Source organism: Anguilla rostrata, chromosome 2 (genome assembly GCF_018555375.3).
Source record: "Anguilla rostrata isolate EN2019 chromosome 2, ASM1855537v3, whole genome shotgun sequence".
In the NCBI taxonomy this organism is placed as follows: domain Eukaryota; kingdom Metazoa; phylum Chordata; class Actinopteri; order Anguilliformes; family Anguillidae; genus Anguilla; species Anguilla rostrata.
The window spans coordinates 37,481,677-37,500,222 of NC_057934.1; the positions used below are offsets into that span (position 1 = coordinate 37,481,677).

The window sequence follows — 18,546 nt, forward strand, 5'->3', positions numbered from 1 at the left end:
ACACTGACATGTATCTTCCCCAATATACTGTAAGCTTTGAGGCATAAACTATCACAGTGGTGCATATTGGAACTTTGCCCATCTCTATCTTTGGTGGTGTTTACTTACCATGTGAAATGCGCTTTGTTTGGCTTTGGCTAAAGCCATCAGCCAATTGATTGAATTATAAATTGTAAGCCCATTTTAGCTAGTCCTACAAGCAAACATGCATGCTCTAACAGCAGTTCATTTTGGCCATTTAACACACAGGCTAGGTAACAGTACTAACCACTAACCCTCATGCATCCCAATATCAGACATTATATAAAAAAAACACAGGAACAGACACAATGATTGTATGGTGAAGGCTGTCAGGGCACTTAAAGGAGAAAACCTGTCATTACACAGCTCCGGTAGAGCCATTCCATATCTTACAGTCCCTACCCTCAAAGCATTGATTCTCCTTCATTAAGTTTCCCTGAATTACTGTAATTAAGGAAAGCTCACTTTGAGTGATTGCTCAAAGCAAGATGGCAATGGCATAATGGCATTCAGAATGGCATTTAAATGTCCTAATCAGGCAGTTCCTAATGGCAGTGCCCTGGAGCATTTCACTCTCTCGGGCACCTTTATTGTGTTCCATTTCAAGATAAGAAAATGGCAGACATTTTCTTCAGTGTTATTGCTGAGCGTCTCGTTTCTACTCACTCTCCTCCCTCACTGATTTCAGGCCGTGCTCACAGTGCATGACACAGTCGCCCAGAAGAACTTTGACCCCGTCCTGCCGCCACTGCCCGATGACTTGGATGACGAGCTGGAGGAGGAGTCAGTGAAGATTGTTCGCCTGGTGAAGAACAAGGAGCCCCTGGTGAGTCATGGACTGGGTCTACAAGGGTACAATGGAGTCAGCTTCTTACCACTATACCTGGCCCATGGATTCACTGCAATTTCATTCTAATTCATGCAAAATCTGAAGAATCCAGGAGGTAAAATCAAACTGTGTTCAACAGTTCCTAGATGATCAATTTTCCTTATTGCTTTGTGGAACATTTAACTAGTTAATGATGATTTCATACAGTCAAATCAACCCCAACAACAAGTACGTAATGAAATAAAAGCAACTGGGCACGCAGGACAAATGTGAAAAATCTGACAACCATTCCTTTTGCCTAAAATCTCAGGGGTCTGAAACCTTTCTATTTCCTCCAGATTTCACGGGTCTATTTCTGTCCTGTTATGAGCCCAGTGAAAGCCCCAGAACCTTTGGTTGTCTTATGTCAGTGGTTTCAAAACAGATGGGGAAGTGTTGGGTTATAGGGTTTACGTTGTTTATGTCATGAGAAAATGTTACATGTGGGAAAAAATGTACCATATATCATACACATACTAATGACATTCTTACTGTAGCAGTTGAATTTAACTCTGCAATAGATAATGTACTAGTCATACAACCTACAGTAAATGCATTAGTTTTGGCATAAAAAAGCAAAGAATTCCACATTTGAAATTCCATTCCATAATTCCATATTTAACAAAAAAAACAAACTTTTTTTTCATATTTATATGAGGTTGGGTGGGAGCAGGGAGGCTGAGAAAATGCTGTACTCTCATAAAAGTATGTGAATGGCTGTCTTACATAATAAGCATTCCATCGTTAGCGCAATGTACAGGTTCAGAAGGTTCAGTATCTTCCTTCTGTGCCACCGCCAGGGGGCAACCATACGGCGAGATGAAGCCACGGGCGCGGTGATCGTGGCCCGGATCATGAGGGGAGGCGCCGCGGACCGTAGCGGTGAGTGGCTCCGGCCGAACCGGCGTTCTCCACCCTGGGTCAGACCCTGAATCTCGCACAAGGGCTGTGGAGCTTGTGACTGGCATCGCCGCCGGGCAGGCGGGTGATGACGTCATGAAGAGAGTCACGTCGCTCAGCTTAGCAAGGCCAGGGAAGATGGCGTGCATTGTGCTCAGCTGGGGAACATCGTTAACCCTCTTGCTGAAAATCTGACATTACAGGGAACATCAGATAAAAACAAAAATTTCAGAGATGCCACAGAAGTGCACAGGTGTTTATATGAGAGTGTGCAGACTCACAAGTTAAACCGGCAATACACTCAGGACAGGAACTTGAAACAGAATGCACTTATCCAAGGTGACATACAGAACATGCCATTTTAAAAAGTGCAGGGTGAAAAGAGCAATGAGAACAACAGTATGAGAAATGAAAACTAGAAAATTTGATTTTGGAACTGCATTGTGGCATTCCTTCACAGGGATCAGTTAAGCAGGGCGCAGGGCTGGCCACTGCTGTCGCCATGGAAATAATATCTGCTGTAAACCGAGGGAATTCTATTAACGTCTGTTTCTGCTTTTTGTCGGTACTTCAGCATATGCCCTGCATGCAGATGCTCGGCCAGCTTTCACAGTTTTGATTCATTCATACACCCTTGAGCACTACTAATATAATGTTTATTGTATTTTGTGCACCCGCTTTGAGTGTTTGTGTGCACCTGCATGTATCAATCCTATAATATGCCTTTTCTGCTGCACCAGTTGTTTTCTAGAGCTTGGTTCCAACACGTGGCTTCAGAGATTAACGGAGATCACAGGTCATATTTTATTGATCGCTCATTCACTTCGATTGAGAGCCGGCACTGAGATATTTGCTTTAATCACCGCGGGTTAAACAGTGGGTCTCCAGCTCTGCCGCCATACGAGCCATCGTTTGCTCGGATGGGCGCCGTGATGCATGACCGCTCCGGGCTTTGTTCTGAATAAGACTGTGTCAGGCAAATCCGAGGCATCCTGCTCCACGGCCAGATTTAATTACAAGACTCTGTAGCCCCCGCCGTCTTGGCTAGAGTGGTTCTGTGAAGCAGACAGTGCATTGTTGGGAAGTTAGGATGAGCTAAAGTCTCAGACAGAGGCGGCTGACTTGGCATAGTGTGTGGGTCTTTACATGTGTACCTCAATCACCTTGGGGAAAAGCAAAGTTAAAGTGATGCTACGTGTGACCTATGTCCCCCTCCAGGTCTTGTACATGTGGGAGATGAGCTTCGGGAAGTAAATGGAATCCTCATCATCCACAAAAGACCCGATGAAATCAGCCAGCTTCTGGTAGGAAGGTTAATTCTCACATATTATTGCAATCTTATCATACAGTTAATAAATTACAAAGAATGAATGTATTGTAATCATGTAATGAACATGTGAATGTGAATTTAATTCTGCTATAAATTGAATTGCAAAAGAAACCTACTATTAAGAAAACATGATATTTAAAAAGAATTATAATTTGATATTTTGAAAGAATGATATTTCATTTTTTACTTGTGTAAAATATCCAGTTTCTCATCTTACTTTTGCAGTCACAATCACAAGGATCAATTACCCTCAAAATTATCCCTGCTCTGAAGGAGGAGGACAGACTGAGGGAGAGCAAGGTGGGCAGTGTAATGTTCTACTCTGGTTGGTCAAGTGTGCTGAAACATGTGACTACATCAGGTGACATTTTCTCCGCATTTTCTCTTCTTCAGGTGTACATGAGAGCCCTGTTTGACTACATCCCCTCTGAAGACAAAGCCACGCCCTGCCAGGAGGCGGGGCTTCCCTTCAAGCGCGGGGACATCCTGCAGGTGGTCAGTCAGGACGACGCCACCTGGTGGCAGGCCAAACGGGTTGGGGACAGTAACCTGCGTGCTGGACTCATCCCGTCCAAACACTTCCAGGAGAAGTAAGGAGAACTTCAACCCAGGATTCTCTCTGATTTGCCTGTTAGATTTTATTGGACACCTTCTTGTTCAGTAAAGGGGGGGAGCCATCTTGCTGGCACTTTGGTGTTACTCTCAGTCTCTTTTTGTTATCTTGTAAAGACTATAACATTGCAATGTTATATAGTCAAGCTTTTAGTTACCTTGTAAAGACTACAACATTTCAATGTTATATGGTCAAGCTTTTTGTTACCTTGTAAATACTATAACATTACATTGTTATACAGTATAGTCAGGGAAAGGGCCATGCAGTAGTATCTCGTTGCACTACAACTATATTTTTCCCTAAATAGGAAATAAGGGGATGTTCCATTTTACTGATCCTCTTCTGATTTGACATGTGCTCCAATTTAGACAGGTTAATCCCATGAGGCCTAAGGACATTTTTAGACTATCCCTGCCTTTTACCATGGACCCTGTAAAAATGGCTTATTTCTCCAGATAGACTACAGGCACTATGTTGCATAGTTAGAAAGTAAGCAAGTTTATTATGGAGTTTTGATTTCTGATTTTCTGTACTTGTTGCAGTAAGTTTTATTTATTAGGTGTCCCTGACCATATGCAGACTAAGACTGGAATGACTTTCTTGGAATGATGCCCACACTATCCTGTAGTGAACAAGTAGTGCTTTCCGAAGCACTATAGATTGTGACGAATGAGATATCCAACTATACATTCTGAGCAGTGATGGAGATACTCAACTCTAGAATGCGACAATCAACAGATATTCAACTGTACACTGTGATGAAAGATGGATTGGGACATCCAACTTAAAGTCTTTTCTACTGGGAGGCCATTGGTCCTTAAGAGGTTTGAAATGGTCAATGAAATAAAGAGATATGGTAAAGCAAAAACGACTGCAATACATTTAAACTAAATGCAGTTATCTGCCAATTAACCTGCTTTGTATTTATTATCTTGCTTATGACAATGATAAATCACTTGTTGTCCAAGTTTGTATTGATTTTTTCTCTTTGCCATTTTGTCAGACGGTTGGCCTACAGGATGAAAATGGGCACGCTTCATAACCCCAACTCCCCTAAAGAACCAGTTTGTAAGTTTTTCCATTACCAAATCAGTTGTCATGATCTCCTGAATACTTTGACCATGGAAATGGTCTGTTTGCCATCTTGAATAATTTGAGATGTATATTTATTATTCATGCATTTGTCATATTTATTCCTGTGCATTTTCCATAGTAGAAGCATTAGCGTTCCTGTCCATTTACTCCACAACCATGAGCATGTGCGAGAGAGAGAGAGAGAGAGAGAGAGAGAGAGAGAGAGAGAGCATAATTATGAATTAATCTTTAATGCCTAGTCCATCTGGCCAGTCTGATGTTTTAGAAGGATAGGCCATAACGACAGTGTAGCAAAGCAAACATTTTCAAACCCTATTGCATCCTATCCTTGCTTCCCTGTGAATGCAGAGACTCTGAGTATTAGTGAAATGGCTAGGTGAGCATTTAGTAATGCAGTGGCACATCGTATAATTTAATCTGATGGCAATCCGATTAGCCTGAGCCGGTAGTAGATAACATGGGTTTAACAATATGTCAGCTACCTCGCTAGAGAGTTGCCATCCTAGAAAATTCTCTCAGATTAATACTCTGTCGTCTGACTGAATTTTTATTTTTTTCCTGGAGAAGAGCAGCTAGGAAACTGGTAGAGGCTGACGTCATTCTGCCAGGGATTAGCTGCCTATACAAAGATGAGATGGCATTTTAGCATGTATCGTAATCTGTCAGCTGCAGACAACCTACAGTTTAGACGGCCTTGTTTTAAATTCACACTCATTAAAGTGGCAAGCTGGAAATGTTAAATTTCAGTACTGTAATGTGTTTGAAAAAGGTACAATTGGAAGGTCTTATATCTTTAAACTCGCCTAATCTAGTCCTTTACTGTGGGGGGATAATGCTTTATGTTATAGACGTGTCTGCCTTTTTCTCTCCCCACTGCTAACCCAGATGACCAGGGTTGTGACAAAGGTAGGCATATTGTAACCAAAAAAAAACTCATGTTACTCATATCAGCTTAGCTCAGTTTTTGCAAGCACTTCAATAACATTCCAGTGATACTGTGCATCCATGCCCAACATTGTATTGATGTTACTCTCAGGAATAGAGTATTGGAATTTCAATAAAGACTAGTCAAGGGTGTTTGGTTATGCTGTGGTAAGTTTACAGAAAATACAATATTTGCATAACAGCTATGAGAATGATATATAACTTTGCCCTTAAGGTAAAATGGGACTACATTGGTTGTGATAATGCCACTGTTTGAAGAGGCGGTTGGCTTTCACCAGTGCAGTGCGATGGGAGAGTTAAGGTTAAAGGTTAAAGGTTAAAGGTTAATCTCCGAGGGGCTGGGTATTTGAGTTTACCCTCAGAGACTGTTTCTCCCTGGGATAGACGGGCCCTCTGCTGCCTTTGGGCCATAATCCTCCCATCTGTCTGGCTACGTGAGCAGAACATAGATTCGCAAAACTGAAATATCTTCTTTGCCCAGGTGGGGACTTGCTGCTGAAGATAGGAGTGAATTTGAGTCCCTCCTCTTCTTCTCTCATCTGCCCTTCTCTCTTTTAACATCTCTCCTTTTTAATCTGTGCTCTCACTTTCTCAGTTTCTTACCTCTTTTTATATTTCTTTGTTCATCTATCCTCTTCTACAACTTTATGAACTTTACAAGAATCTAATGGGAAGCAACTGCTGTTGTGTACATATAATGGTGCCATTTCTCATAATAACAAGCATAATAGAAAGTAAAACAAAAAATTGATATTTTCCCCTTTTCAGGGATACAACTACTTTAGGATACCAATGAATCCAGATATAAGATTTATAATTTATATATTACACACAGGCAATCAATATTCAGCATCACAGATATCCTAATGGAGTAATTTCAGAATGTACTAAGCAAGTATGTTAGGCTAGGACCACTTGTGTTACAGGTAGAACACTCCTTTCTCGTGCTGTGAAATGAAGTATGATGTCGTGCTGTGCAATGTTGCCCACTCTCATCCAGGGAGGCTCAGACCAGGCCTTCTGATGCAGTCTCACTATTGGCTGTACATTGAGAAGTGCCCAGTTTAACCCTTTGTGTCCCAAGGTTGTACAAGGCCTCTTTCGTCACAGCTGGAACGGGGGCTGTGACCTCCGTAAATGCCCTTCTCCCCGTGCTCCTGTTTGCCCGTGGCTGCTTGCCCCCTCTCCTGCCCACTGCCAGCCTGCTTGCCTACCCCGCTGCGGTGACTGCATCCCCCCCTCCCTACCCTGCCCCCAACTCTCCGACAGCATCCTCCAGGACTCTTGCCCTCTGCTTACCCCCTGTTCTCCCTGCTTGCCTTCCCACAGAGGACTGTGACTGTGAGGGCTATTTCAATGGACAGTATATAGGTGAGAGCATGCATTCGTTCTTAGCTTCCTTGCTAACAGCAGCTGGGCTGTGTATGGGTGCATATCAGTGGCTGTGGTTTAAAATGGCAGTGTGGGCGTGTCTCTAAGCGAGGGGTAAACGAGGGGAGTGGCCTGCTAACCAACATGGCTGCTTCCAGTTTATCTATGCCAATTCTGAAAAATGCTAAAAGGGACATTTCCCCTGTATTTTAACTACTGAAAAAGACAAATACATGTATGTATTTCACTACCACATGTATCAATGACATCTGTCATTATTTATTATTTTTTTCATGGGAGAGGCAGACAATAATAATATAGTACTCTGTGAAATAAGCTCTTGGTTTTCACATTTCTGGCGTTCCTTTTTTGTTGCTCTCAGAATGCTCAAAATATCCGCTTGCTTTGTATTTACATTTATTGCTGAAATGGCATACAGTAAGATGGTCAGCAACAAAACAGGAGGGGCGGTCGGTGTCACTTGAATAAAAAAAAAACAGATGATTACAAGCAGGTTTATCTAAATGTCTGCCTCAACCTCTCTTTCTGTGCTGAAACTCCTCATCATGTGTTTGGTATGACACATAGACATAGATAACTCCAAGAGACTGCTCTACTAACTGTAGAATGGTCTAAACACAGCTGGAATTTATTTGACACCTTGTACTGATAAAAAAAACTCTCAAATGTACAATATCCACCAACCCTACATGAAATACTTTATACTGAAAATAAAGTTTATTGTATTATTCCAGTGTTAACCTCAATGTTTTGATTAAAGTTTCACTTCACCCTATAGATTATAGCTAGTGGTATATCATTGCATTCCACATGTCATTCTGTAAACAGAATCTAACCTTAGGGCTGCTTATGAAATCAGAACTGTAATTATTGAGTATAATTGTACTTATGGATCATATATATTTGATTTGAACCTTTCAAAGATTATAGAATTTCTAAACTAGGTCAAATTCATTTAAAAATGAACCCCTGGAAAACTGAGTGGTTGGACATTCTGGGCATCTAACAACTTGGGGCTTATTGCAATGGCTGTCGAGTTGTTTGGACATTCCAAACATAAAATGTCTCAGTATGCCCAATCAACATGCCTGCTGCTTCTGTAGGTTAGGTCAGGACACAGGGAGCAGTGTCAAAGTCCCAAAGTCCCTCCCCTCCGCCCCCTCTATCCTCAGCCCCTCCCCAAACCTCCAGCGGTGTTTAGATCATCCAGGGCCACTTTGCCAGTGCCTGTGGAAGCTTACGCCTCTGACGCTGTGGCCAGGGGCCCCCAGGGGCCCGGCTTTGGATGCATCGCGGCCCCGACCGAGCATGTGTGGTCACTGTTCCTCCTTTAGAGGCATAAGGCTGGTTGTGTAATGGTCTAATACTAGTTATAGTTTCTCCAAAGTGTAAGCCAGTTGCGCCTTCCTGTGGCCAAGCATTTTCCTGGGAGTTTTACACAGGTACTGTCCCAGTTTTACTCAGGTACCAATACAGCCGTTTCATTACTTATGTGTCTGTATGTCTATGGATATTTATGTGTGTACTGTCCCTTCTGCAAACACAGGCTTTGCTCTGGCTCCAAAATACAGTGGGATTGCAATAAATATTGCATTGACTTTTTCCATTGCTTTAACTTGAATCCATTTTGACTTCAGGCTTTTTACACCTAGTGTACATAACAAATACATAGCAAGTGGAAGCATGAAACATTTATTTTGAAACCAGAGCAGAGCCTTGGCTGAAAGACTGAATTCCAGGTATAGAGTACATAGTGTGATTGTGATAATCAGGTTTAAATATATCCTGTTTTCTCCCATAGTTGAGATAGGCTTCATGAATTACAGAAAAGTAGTTGTGCATACTTATTCTTTTATATACACTTATCCTTTTAGATTTTGTTTAGACATACACAGAAATATCTCCCAGGTATCAGGTTCTGATATCTAACTTTACTGGCAGAAACCTGTGGTTCTACCTAGTTTTCCTTTGCATTCATTGGCATTTGAGAACAGTCCCAGTAAGGTATGCTAACGGTAGCCAGAAGTTGTTGACAGAGCTTGGCCCTAGCTTAGGAATGAATATTGTAACATACAGTGATGTTTCTTTTTGTTACATGGCAATGCACATCAGAAGCCACAGAAGTGGAAATGGAAGCTAAAGCTGTCAGACAGAAGAGCCTGGCTTGTGTTTCTGCGCTGTAGAATGAACGGTAACTCACCGACCTGCCGATTCCTAAATCTCCGCCGTGTGTCTGTACCCCAGCTGGACTTCGCAGAAGCTTTCGCCTGAGTCGCAAGGACCGGCAGGGGTCCCCCGGAGAGCCCCGTACCCCCGAGCCGAAGGAGCCAGAGTTCCTGACCTACGAGGAGGTGACGCGGTATCAGCCACGCTCCAGCGAAAGGCCCCGTCTGGTGGTGATGATCGGTGAGAGATCTGGACCCGGCCTCTGTGCCGATCCTCAGCGTCGGCTGGAACCCTTAGGCTAAGGAGATCTGGACCCGGCCTCTGTGCTCACCCTCAGTGTGGGCTGGAACCCTTAGGCTAAGAAAATTAAGCGCTTTTACAAACAACCAGCACTGCGACTTAATTAATTCACTTCAATTATGTTATACGTAATACTATTTTATATTTACAGCTAGGCATTTACAAGAGAAACTCAGAACTCAGAATACTTGGTTTGATATGCTACAATTTCATACCACATTTATCAATGCCCATAGAAGAACTAACTATGAATGTCCGGCCTAAACAAGACATTCAGGGATATTGAATAAAATATTGAGTTCAGCTTTTCGCGCTAAAAATGCTATCCTTGCCTGTTAACAACTCATTCACGAAAGCATTGCAGTAACTGCAAAAACAGTTAGTGAGCGCAGTTCACAAGCACAATAATATGTTATATTTTCAGTTGCAGAACATGATGTTTCAACCACCTGATCAACCTTCATAAGATCTGTGCATCATTAGTATACATTTGAGGCTGCAGATCTAAATCTAAAAAATAAAAATAAAAAACTCAAAAAAAGCTCCACACCTGTTTTTAAGTTGAGATAGTGTTGATATAATAACATTCATTCAGAACTTACCTATCATTTTACAAGGGATTCATTTTAAGTAAATAATCGTGGAATAATTACAAAAAGACAGAGTGGTTGAATGAACAGAAAATGAGCCTCTTCATTTTCTGAAAACGCTATTGCAGTTCATAGAATTGGACCATTCTGGATGAATGACTTTTATTAAAGTAACAAGGTTATTGGAACTGTCGAAATATTTGTCTCCATACAATGAAATAGCATACTTGAATTATAACACAAAACAAATGACAGAGGGCAGGTTCAATGTCATCTTTATCATCAAGCAATTCTAATATTGCACGACTGAGCCTGTAATGATGAATACATTCTGTCTCTGCGACACCCTTGTACAGAGTATGTTACCACCAGGTTTTATGTTGTCTTAAAAAATCCATTCTTATCGTAAGTGATACTTTGTTAATTGGACACGCACATGTTGAGTCCCATTTGCATGAAATTGGTAGTTTTGGCACTGGCCCTTATGTAATCACAATCAAAATATGTACGGCCCAGACAGAGCACCCTCCATTTTCCTGGTAGTGCTGTAGTGTGTATTTTCCACCCACTGTGGGTGTTTTGTGAATTATATTTTGATTAGCTGGTACAAAAACATCACAGTGCTTTTGTGGATCCCCCACAGTTTCTTCATTATAGTGAGTGTGGCTGACCTGATTCCAAACCCAATTTCATTCCCTCAATTCCAAATGTATACATGTATACATGGCCAAATGTATTTATTCCAAATAATCTCACACTGGGCAGTGCTATGATGGGTACACAGCTGTTAACTCAGTTTTTGTCGTAGGCCTCTTTCAAATCATCATCAAAATCTGCATACCCCTTACACAGGCATTAGGGATAATCCACTGACTCCTGCTCATTTTGACACATACTAAAAACTGTTTCACTCAAATGTTTCAAATTTGTTCGGCAACATATTCATAAGGAGTGTGCCACAGAAACTGTATTCACTCATAAAGTATTTAGTGGGCTTGTAAAGATTGGGAGCCACTGAGACAGAAAGATGAACATAATACAATGTAATGTAGCTACCTTTACACCTATCCTTCATATTAACTTGAGGAGTTTGTATTTCTTTTGTGCTTTGTGAAAGTTGGAGTGGGAGGGAGACTCGTGGATTTGGAACGGATTTAGAAATCGCTATTTTCTGGCACACTGCAGGATCCCTGGGTGCCCGGATCAATGAGCTGAAGCAGCGGGTGATTGCAGAGAACCCCCAGCGCTACGGGGTGGCCGTGCCACGTGAGTTCTGTTCTCACCCCACATCAGAGGCCTGCGTCTCTCAGCTACCAGCACACCTGTGTGTGAGGGGGAGGAGGGCATGGGGTCACACCCCATAAAATATTTATAGATTCATTTAAAATGTCACTTGTTCGCAGAAGGGACTGAAATATTGACCCCCATTTTTCATACATTGAAATGGCATCCCCCTTTGTCTTGATACTATAAACAAATTGGATTGGGTCATGGCAACATTAATGGAATGGCCCAAAAATACATTACCTTACCTTACAGATTTTGGCAAAACATTCCATTGGTTCTAACATCCCAGAGTCCACCCAAGTTACAATTACCAGGGGGCAGTAAAGCCACTACAGAAAATGTGCAACCAAAAATCCAAATGTAACTAAAAACAAGGTTTATTACACAAACAACAAAAACAAATCTTACAACCAAGCACTACATGCAAATGTAGGTTGCCAGATTTGGGCTGGACAGATCAGTGGGCTGGCTAGAGCAAGGCCTGCAGAAGACAACTGCCCTAATCTCTGAAGCAGTAGACAGTTTATCCACTGAGAAAGAAAAAAAGTGAGTCTACTGCAAGTTATCTAGTCTGACCAAGCCTCACAAACTAAAATAGAAATAAAAGGATAAAATGAAAGAAAACACTGCCTGGCCACTGCAACCTATACAACACAAACAACTTAAAGAAAAAAGACAATGAGGGTTTACCCAGTTGTGCTTCATTAACTGATTAGGCGTCTTCAGCTCCACCTACAGGTAGACACTGACACAGCCTCCAAAAGAAACAAAAATCAGGAGAAAAACACAAATAAATATTGGTTTGTTCTGTATTTTGTCTTATTTTCGTAGTTTGTTAGCTTGTGCTTTAATTTACATTTATTTTTTATATCAAAATATTGTTCAAAACTGAAAATATATAAATATGAAAATGAATATAAATACATAACATGTCAGTTTTGCTGATTTTTCTCGAACATTAAATTGATCAGTGAAAGATTCTTTTTATTTACTGTTATACAGTAAGTCTCTTTTCTGCATCTGTGAATACTACAGTAACATAGAGCACTGCATGTTAGTGAATTGCTAGATTGTGCACACTCCCACTAATCTTAATGATGCGTGGCATTAAAAAGGCATTTTGATTCTTTGTTTCCACAGACACCACCAGGCCTAAGAAGAGCCATGAGAAAGAAGGAGTGGAGTACCACTTTGTCTCCAAACAGGCATTTGAAGCTGATGCACAGAACAACAAGTGAGTTCTCTTTAAAGTAAATTGCAGTTCTAAAGTAGTTCTAACCATTATTCAGTTTGACTTGGTTATTGCAGTCTGTGTGATACAAAAGGTACAACACTGCATGAGGTAACTGGAGGCAAAGCAAACTTATCATGGATTGTGCTACTGTGCCGCTTCATGGTATGCTGTCCTGTTTTCTTCTGTGTTTCTCAAGATTCATTGAGCATGGAGAGTACAAGAAACAGTACGATGTGCCATATCAAGCTGTTTTGTTCTGTGTTTGTCTAGATTCATTGAGCATGGGGAGTACAAGGAGAACCAGTATGGCACCAGTCTTGAGGCCATACGCAGTGTGCTGGCCAGAAATAAGCTCTGTCTTGTGGATGTGCAGCCAGAGGTACGAGCCCCCGATAATGGTGCATTTGTGCTGTGAGGCTTTGACACAGTAATACTCTTCTCTTGGAAACCATTTTACTGGAATCATCATTTAGTTGCTTTGATTTTTTCAGTTATGCCTTTGCAGACTATCCATTTAAACATAATGCTCTATACATGCATACAAGCAAATTACTGAAGGAATGCATCTTCACCTTGCTTAAATACAACAGTTCTCCATGCAGGATTCAAACCAATGGAAAATCAAGTTAACTTTAACCACGCCATATAGTGCCTCTCTATTGAATGAATAATGGATTAATTATTCATGGAATAATTAACTTCTTTGATAAATTCATTTTTCAGACACCTTTATCCAAGTATCAGCCATTGTGCACATTCAGTACATCCATACAAGGCAATGCTCTAAAAATATATCCCACAACCCTTTTCTCATACGCACAGACCGCAATGATAAAATATTTTCAAAATTACAATATGCTTAGTCATACCTTTGCAGTGACACCTTGAACTTGCAAGCTGAGTGAAAGAGCTGTGACTTTTATCATGCGATCCCCCTCACGGTGGGTGTTAGTTCCATCCTCTCCACGGGCATGCCAGTGTTTACAGGCTGAGTCACCAGTTTGCTGGACTACTCTCCAAACAGCCAGCAGGGACACTCTGAGGAGTTTAGGTGATTAATGGGTTTCACAGCCTGGATCTCCAGTCAGTTAAACCACTGTGTACCGGTCATACTGACGCTGCTGGGAAGACTTCAGCTCTTCTGCTCTATTTTGCTAGCCTCTCCTTTCCTATTAGCTGTCTTCAGTTCTTACCAAATACAACTATGCTACCACCTAACACAACCATGATTACCCCTCTTTCGAAGTCTCTGTGGCCTCCTCTTACAGCCATGCTAACCATAATTATGTCTATTATTTTATACATGCTCATATGCAGGAAAGTTATTTAAGCGTAATATAGTTATAAGCTTTATTACCTTTTTCATAGCTTCTGCTTTGCATTTGGATGTTGTCCCTCATGTACATAGGTCATTTTTTATTCACTACCTCTAACACTGAATTGTTGCATTAAGATTATATCATCCATTGCTTCATTTTGAACTGGATTGATATCATAGGGTACACAGTTACCATATTACTATGCTCCTAAATGCACAACCATCTTACCTTATTTCTTGCTGTGCTGTGAACTCTGACCCTCAGGCACTGAAGACCCTGCGCACTGCCGAGTTCAAGCCTTACGTGATCTTCGTGAAGCCCCGGGTCCCCGAGAGCCGACGGCGACGCAGTGCCGCCACCTCCCCAGGGGGCGGGGACCACGGCCGCATCACGGTGAGACTGCCCCGCCCACAGACACCGTCACGTTCCGGTCAAGGAGGGATGGGTGTTCTCAAATTAGTAACAGACGTTTAACGAGTTCAGGAAATGAGGGCTTGTCCCAAATGTCTGTTGAGCCCAGACTCTTCCTTCTTGAGTATCAAGCCTGACTCTCCCTGCCCCTCTTTCTGCTACCAAGGATGAGGACCTCCAAGAGATGCGTCAGTCAGCGCAGCTGATCGACCAGCAGTACGGTCATTTGGTGGACCGGATCCTGGTGAAGGAGGATGCAGCGACCGCCTGCACTGAGCTGCGGAACATTCTGGAACGACTGGAGCGGGAGGCCCAGTGGGTCCCTGTCAGCTGGGTGAGGACCTAGCCCCCTGCCGACACGCCTGGGTTTGTGCACTGACGCCTTCCTCCGACCCTGCTTAAAGCAACCGCCCTCCACCTCTGTCCTGCTCCCTGTGTATACCTAACCTCCATTACCTTCAAACCAACAAAGGACAAGCCAACCGAAGGTGAGCAGAAAGCAGGTGACACAGCCCAGGAGTGGAATTCGGAACAACTTTGGGCGATCACATTACTCCAGGGATCTGGTGGAACAAAGATTGAAAGTGTTGAAGGTTAGCAGTGGAGGTTACCGTTCATTGGTTGTTCTCGGTTCTCAAAAAGAGCAAGCAGGGTTCGGACAATGGGTGCAAAGCTGTTGGTGACACTGATAGCCAAAGTAACAACCTGGTGCGTGGGCCAGGGATTTGTACCAACATTTACATGACAATGATATCACAGCTTTCCCTTTGTTTTAAATAATTTGACAGGTTCCAGATCTTTTTTTCTCGTTTCATAGTGTGACCACTGCAATGCTATGCCCATCTGTTTGCTCTCCTCACAGCCCGATTGGGGTGAGCCATGAACTGATGCATTCTTTGCTACATGAAATGGGTTGCCACGGTGTGTAAATTTTCCGTGCATGCTTTGGCATGCTGGCAGTGCCGCCACCCACCTTTTTTCTCTCGCTGACCGATACCATTGGGCTGTCAAGCCCTGGACTGCCAGAGTATGGACCAAAATCACCTGTGTCTCCGTTGTGTTTGTCAGACGTCAAATAAACATGCATAGTGTTGGTGTGACTGAGTTAAAGGGATCTTGAAGGACACCAAGGACCTTTCAGTGGGGCTTCAGTTTAGCATCAATGACAGCTCTTTTCCTGTAATGAAAACTCGATGTGACCACATGGTGCTCCCCAGTCTTAAGACCACCTCAGGGGGAAAGTCTTTCTGGGACAGGCATATCTCTGTGTGAAATGTGTTCCTCAAAGGTCAAGCTGTCACTTCAGGACATTCAATGTATGTTATCCATCCTGATTAAATGTATGTGATGATTCAAATGGGACAGTTTAGAAAATGCTGTATTGAAGTTGACATGGACTTCAATATTGAACCTTGTGAATGTTTAGGCGGGATTTACCTTGACTGTTCAGTGATGTGGAACATTTGAGGTGTTTTTCAAGTGCATGACAACCTGTCAGCTAGGATTTACTTGTTTAAACTTGACGATGGGCATCAGGTTTTAAATGAATCAATATGCATTGATTTTGCTTCGAGGCACCTTTTGATAATGTTTCTCAAGCTGTTATATTACATTACATTTACTGACATTCCTAAGAATACATCGTAATCGGTTACATGACCAACTTTAACTCAAACGTAAATATACGAATACCTGTTTGTGGAGATACCTGATTCAACTGCAAATATTTTAGCCTTTGACCCAAAGATTGGTTTCTGTGCAGATACGTTTTGGTGTGTGCATGGGTGTTATATACACATAAACATGCTCAACATATCCTTTGATGTGAAAATCTGAATACATAAGAAAGTTAGGGTCTGTAAGAGTCTGTCTTGTCTTCTCAGACATATGCAGCTTGGATACAACTGTGCAACAACCCAAAGAGGGTGAATAACCCTTAGATCAAGATGTTCTGCAGCATTACATATTGCTTTGCTGTTTTAAGACAGGAGAACCCGTTCCAATTTGGTACACCAACTGCAGTGTAATGATAATGCGATGAACACGTTCTGTTTGGTGCAAAAATCAGTCCACAATTACAAGTAGGGCTGAACTGTACATAGAAACATTGTGTTTAATCTTGGTCCAATGTCCATGGTAAGCGGAATTATCGTATTCTACACCAGGCAAAGCAATCTTACCAGATTAGTTTTTTGATTTTTCAAATCATGTTCTTATGAGTGTCCAGTCCCAAGTTTTATCTAAAAGGCATGCAACAATAACTTACACAATGTTTTCTTTCTTTGAGAACAGTTAGCATATGTTATTTTGTATCTAAGATATCCCAAGTGATTCTATAGTCATTCTCACCATGAACTTGGTGGGCTTTCTGTGGAATTGCGTTTGATTCCTCTGAGGGAAAAGACAAAATTTCAGCTTGCAACCACAAGCGGTGATTATGAAACAACAAAGTATTCTTTAATTGTCTAGCATGCAAAATCTCTTTCCTTAGAAAACCAGGCATTAGAGGTTCCAAGAAGCAATCTCACTGTAGTTATACCGGAAGATGCTAAGGCTCCTGTCCAAGGGATTGAACAGAGCTAAGCTGTTTCTGCAAGCACAACAGTTATGCATGATCACAATGGCATAACAAGAAACAGCTGGCTGCTTTACTTTTTGTGGTCATATCACGAATGGAAATTCCCAAGAAGGTTTTCCTCTATTGTGCTGGTTTTACATTCTGGGAGATGAGTCTTTCCCAATTTAACCATGGGCTGTGTATTTTTCAAGATGTAAAATTCTACATCGAATTTCCTTGGTATTTAAATATTTTAACTGACATCATGATTTTGTTTCAAATAAGTTTATTCACGCAAGATTATCTTGAAATATTAATCTTGCTTAAGAAGAATGGGAGATGCATACAAAACCTTCAGAAAATGTATGTCATGCACTTATGTTCTAAGTCTTGCAATAAAAAAAAATCTGTGTAGTAGTAATAGCTGGAAGACCTCCATTTTTCCCTGTAAGACTACATCTTAATTGTATCTGGCAACGGTCTGATTCATTTCTTGTGCACTTACAGGAAGCTCCTAAAGACTGCCAGAAATATTTTATTTTCCTTTCAGAACTCTTACAATAGCTTATAAGGCAATTTCCATGTTGGGTTTAAGTAAAATGTACCATAAAAGTGCCATAGTAAAAGAAAAAAAAAGAAACCGATGCAGTCATTTGTGATTTGTACTGTACAAATTTAATTTATAGTTGGAGGGGCCAAGAGGTGTCAGGCAATCTGAAACAGATCGTTATGTTCAGAACACTGGGTAATCATTATTACTTCTAGTAGATTTACCCCCTATTATACCCGATAGGGGTAGCATAGGGGGTAAATTTCTAACATGCCTTTCTTCAAAGATCTTCAACTGGCCTGTAGGAAACGTTAATGGTTTAATGGAAAGGTCTGAATGGCACAGCGTCTGCAAGAAGTTAGGATCGAAATGTACTTCTTAGTGTTATCGTTAAAAAAAAACCTCAAAGATACATGGCATCATGTGGACTACATCTACAAGCGGTAGACTTAATAGAAGATTGACTAGAAGGACCACACAGTGACAAAGGTGACAAAGTTAGTTCGGTTCCTTGAGTGGAAACAAATTCCATTGTAACATTTCTATTTTAGCATGGCCAGAAAAATAATTGCTCTCAATAACCTTCTATCACTAAACATTGGCATGCTGATGTATTTTTCCTATACCTTTAGCGAACTAAAAGGGAACTTCACCATAAAATCAATATGCAATGGCAAATTAGTCTACTATGTGCAAAAATAGTCATAATTTATAAAGATAATGTTTTTCAATCAAAATAATTCACAACTCTACCCATGATGTTCTCAGAGCACAGGTGAGGATTTTTGTAGGGAAGGTTTCAGAATTTACCACATGTGGTTTGAAAAACCACCTTTTCCAGTGCAATAATAAATTGGAAGCCATCGCCAAGGCCAATGAGAGGAGGGCAGGTAAGCAAGAAATATCCAGCAAGGTATTAACCGGCTTAATAGATAGTGACTCAACTAGTTTTTAGACAGAAATACACT

The 18,546-nt window shown here is 41.5% G+C and overlaps 1 protein-coding gene across 3 annotated transcripts in view; it reads left to right on the plus strand.

The window, feature by feature from the left end:
• LOC135247950 (MAGUK p55 subfamily member 3-like) overlaps positions 1–17,449 on the plus strand; it is a 37,135-nt gene extending 19,686 nt beyond the window's left edge. The window contains exons 6-20 of one of the 3 annotated variants that reach the window (XM_064321961.1): positions 710–847; positions 1,690–1,771; positions 3,008–3,093; positions 3,345–3,419; positions 3,513–3,709; positions 4,736–4,800; positions 5,713–5,733; positions 7,102–7,143; positions 8,541–8,606; positions 9,409–9,570; positions 11,406–11,486; positions 12,648–12,741; positions 13,012–13,120; positions 14,325–14,453; positions 14,638–17,449. In XM_064321961.1, the coding sequence (XP_064178031.1) occupies positions 710–847; positions 1,690–1,771; positions 3,008–3,093; positions 3,345–3,419; positions 3,513–3,709; positions 4,736–4,800; positions 5,713–5,733; positions 7,102–7,143; positions 8,541–8,606; positions 9,409–9,570; positions 11,406–11,486; positions 12,648–12,741; positions 13,012–13,120; positions 14,325–14,453; positions 14,638–14,817 (1,527 nt within the window). In that variant the 3' untranslated portion in view covers positions 14,818–17,449. The remainder of the gene's footprint in view (positions 1–709; positions 848–1,689; positions 1,772–3,007; positions 3,094–3,344; positions 3,420–3,512; positions 3,710–4,735; positions 4,801–5,712; positions 5,734–7,101; positions 7,144–8,540; positions 8,607–9,408; positions 9,571–11,405; positions 11,487–12,647; positions 12,742–13,011; positions 13,121–14,324; positions 14,454–14,637) is intronic. The other 2 variants (XM_064321962.1, XM_064321963.1) reach the window with 2 other exon arrangements.
• Positions 17,450–18,546: the final 1,097 nt, after the last annotated feature.